Source organism: Aphanomyces astaci (assembly GCF_000520075.1).
Source record: "Aphanomyces astaci strain APO3 unplaced genomic scaffold supercont1.5, whole genome shotgun sequence".
NCBI lineage: Eukaryota > Oomycota > Saprolegniomycetes > Saprolegniales > Verrucalvaceae > Aphanomyces > Aphanomyces astaci.
This window is the reverse complement of record NW_009798268.1, coordinates 1,043,787-1,046,197: the sequence shown is the minus strand read 5'-3', so window position 1 is coordinate 1,046,197 and position 2,411 is coordinate 1,043,787. Positions and strand designations below refer to the sequence as shown.

Genomic DNA, 2,411 nt, shown 5'->3' with positions numbered 1-2,411 from the left:
CTCCGTACGCACCTAATTTTCACTTATACACTGGTATACTACATTGTATTAATCCATAATTATACAATATAGCGATAATATACATAGTGATAGTATATAACACTCTGGATTACTAATCCGTTGAGCTTATATTACATGACATACAACCATGTGCACTAACCTTACATTGTATATGCATAGTATAAAATAGATATGTAATATAATAAATAAAGTTTACACTTGTATTAAGCAATCAATATAATTATTAAGCATGCTTGATCAACACGCAAAGAGTGCATAATGCAACTACAACCTGTATAATACCAATATGGACCAGCTTTTGTGCCTCTCTGCAAAACGATCATTTCTCAGTCATCAATAGGAATTTTGAGCTATCGATAGAATATCATGTTTGTAAAAAATGGACTGTTGCAGTTCAAACTTTGTTCTGTGAAAAAGAATAAAAATTCGACGTATTATGTGACTATATATATGTCAGATTGGTAGCCAAACACACAAAAGCTGTCGTTTGAAATATCTGAGCGTGACTTGCAAACGCCACGCCCACAAACAACCAACCCAGGACGTACGGAATGGCGCTGAGGTCGAGCATCGCGGCCCGTCCCAAGCGATCGGCAAGGTTGAACGTAACCAACGAACCTATGAGCATGCCAAGGGGAAGGATCAGCTGGAAGAACTCGGCGTGGTTCACGCGGCCGTCGAACATGTCGACTTGGATGTTGTACAGTCGCGAAGGCGACAGCGGATAGAGTCGTCCGTATACTCGGCGGCCGCATCGTGTACATTGGCGCAGGCCAGTTCTTCGTGTATTTGAGCACGTGCTAAGTGAGCTTTAACCTGAACGAGTGGAAGATCATTGCAAGCATGGGGGTGGCTCCAGGCCTGCTTCTCCTAGTCTGCATGCAGTATGTACCGGACACGCCATCGTAGCTGCTGCTTCGGCACAACGACCGCATCACGAGCTTCTCGGTGTGCCTAAAGATCCAAAGACGCGCCTCCGGTAACCGCAGCACGCGCACCGAAGTCCGCGTCAACTCAATTCTGCACGCCAACTTTGTCTCCACACTATTTCGCCAACGTAGAATACCGTAGTCAAATTTGTTCAAAATCCGGATAAATCCGGATGAATGAAATGATATCGGAGCGACAGGGAAAAGTTGATACTATTAATAGTACTGTAACTTGCACAGTTCATTTTCTTCTCAGCATGAGCGTTGCGTACGGCGGCGAAGTCGAGGCCACGCAGATATCTGCTCCCACGAATCCAGTCCGCCGCATCAACAACGCCCTGCGCTCCATGGACATGACGCACGTGCAGACGGCGCTCTTCACGACGCATTTGGATGCCGGTGTCAAGGTATGCGATGCGACCAAGTCCGACTGGAATCGGTTCGTCAACTCAGAGTACCAAGAGCTCATGTCCCGTTCTATGATGTGGCGAGATGGCGCTATCTACATCGTTGAACTACCTGGACGGATCCATGAACACATGAACCGTAGTATAGCTTTCGCGGTTGGGGCCGCAACTGGAACCTTCAACGTGCACCTCAAACCACACGGAGCGACGTTTGTCGATGCCCTAGAACATATTGAACCAGACGAGAGCTTTGGGCCGGCCCCAAATATCGGCGCAGTCGGTCCTGCAAACCTCGACTGGGGTGAATTCCATACGCTGAAGATCGAGGTCGGTGTCTCTCGCGGTTGGGCGCTTTTGGATCCTAAAGCCATTCTCTGGGCAACATTCCCTGGCGTCGCGTACATCTTGTGCATCCGCATCTCGCCACACTTTCGAGCGTGCCAGTACAAGCTCCACTCTGTCGAGCCCCCAGGAGGCATCGTGGGGCTGGCGCCGCAGTTTGTCGCCCCCATTGACATCAACGACGCGACGGTGGTGACGATGGACTCTCGACGGCTTCTTGCTCTCCCTCCGCATGTTCCACTCCCGCTTGGTTTCGCCAATCCAAATGTCCAGTTTCAGCTCCAGCCTTTGGTGCTTGACACCATAGCGTGTGCTCAGCGTATTCGTTAAAGTATTAATACTAAAGTCCGACTCAGGTATACAATCGACATACTTGGAAGTACTGCTATTAATGTAGGTGTATCGTGTTATTACAATAAACATTAGTGCTTGAGACGATGTACATTACTATTAATAGTGTGATATTATGATATTCTAAGAGATATCGATAAAAACATATCCTATTATACTAACCAAAGAAAAAGACCAATTTAACTGTAAATGCATATAAACAAATTTATGTGAAACCAAATACGCTAATAAAATCATCAAAACCACTAAATAACTTATATGGACCAGCTTTTGAGCCAAATCCAATACTACCTCTGTTATGTAACGATTGCAAGCACACATAGTACAAATTACAAGTGTAATGGTTGAACGTATATTTAAA

General features: G+C 45.9%; 2 protein-coding genes across 3 annotated transcripts; one reads left to right on the top strand and one right to left on the bottom strand.

Moving 5' to 3' along the window:
* H257_03135 lies at positions 1 to 1,073 on the bottom strand. 2 transcript variants are annotated; one of them, XM_009827093.1, is made up of 2 exons: positions 914 to 1,073; positions 1 to 800 (listed from the first exon to the last, which is right to left on the bottom strand). In XM_009827093.1, exons 1-2 carry the CDS (start codon positions 923 to 925, stop codon positions 456 to 458), a joined length of 357 nt encoding a protein of 118 aa, XP_009825395.1. In that variant the 5' UTR covers positions 926 to 1,073; the 3' UTR covers positions 1 to 455. The 2 variants fall into 2 exon arrangements, with proteins under 2 accessions (XP_009825395.1, XP_009825396.1); XM_009827094.1 differs by having other exon boundaries at positions 1 to 837; positions 914 to 1,072.
* A 108-nt stretch (positions 1,074 to 1,181) lies between these two features.
* H257_03134 (hypothetical protein) lies at positions 1,182 to 2,102 on the top strand. The gene has a single exon (XM_009827092.1). It carries the CDS (start codon positions 1,208 to 1,210, stop codon positions 2,027 to 2,029), a length of 822 nt encoding a protein of 273 aa, XP_009825394.1. The 5' UTR covers positions 1,182 to 1,207; the 3' UTR covers positions 2,030 to 2,102.
* Positions 2,103 to 2,411: the final 309 nt, after the last annotated feature.

Bases quoted from the DNA above. Each gene is read 5' to 3' on its own strand.
- H257_03134 (XM_009827092.1), top strand. From the start codon at position 1,208: ATGAGCGTTGCGTACGGCGGCGAAGTCGAGGCCACGCAGATATCTGCT.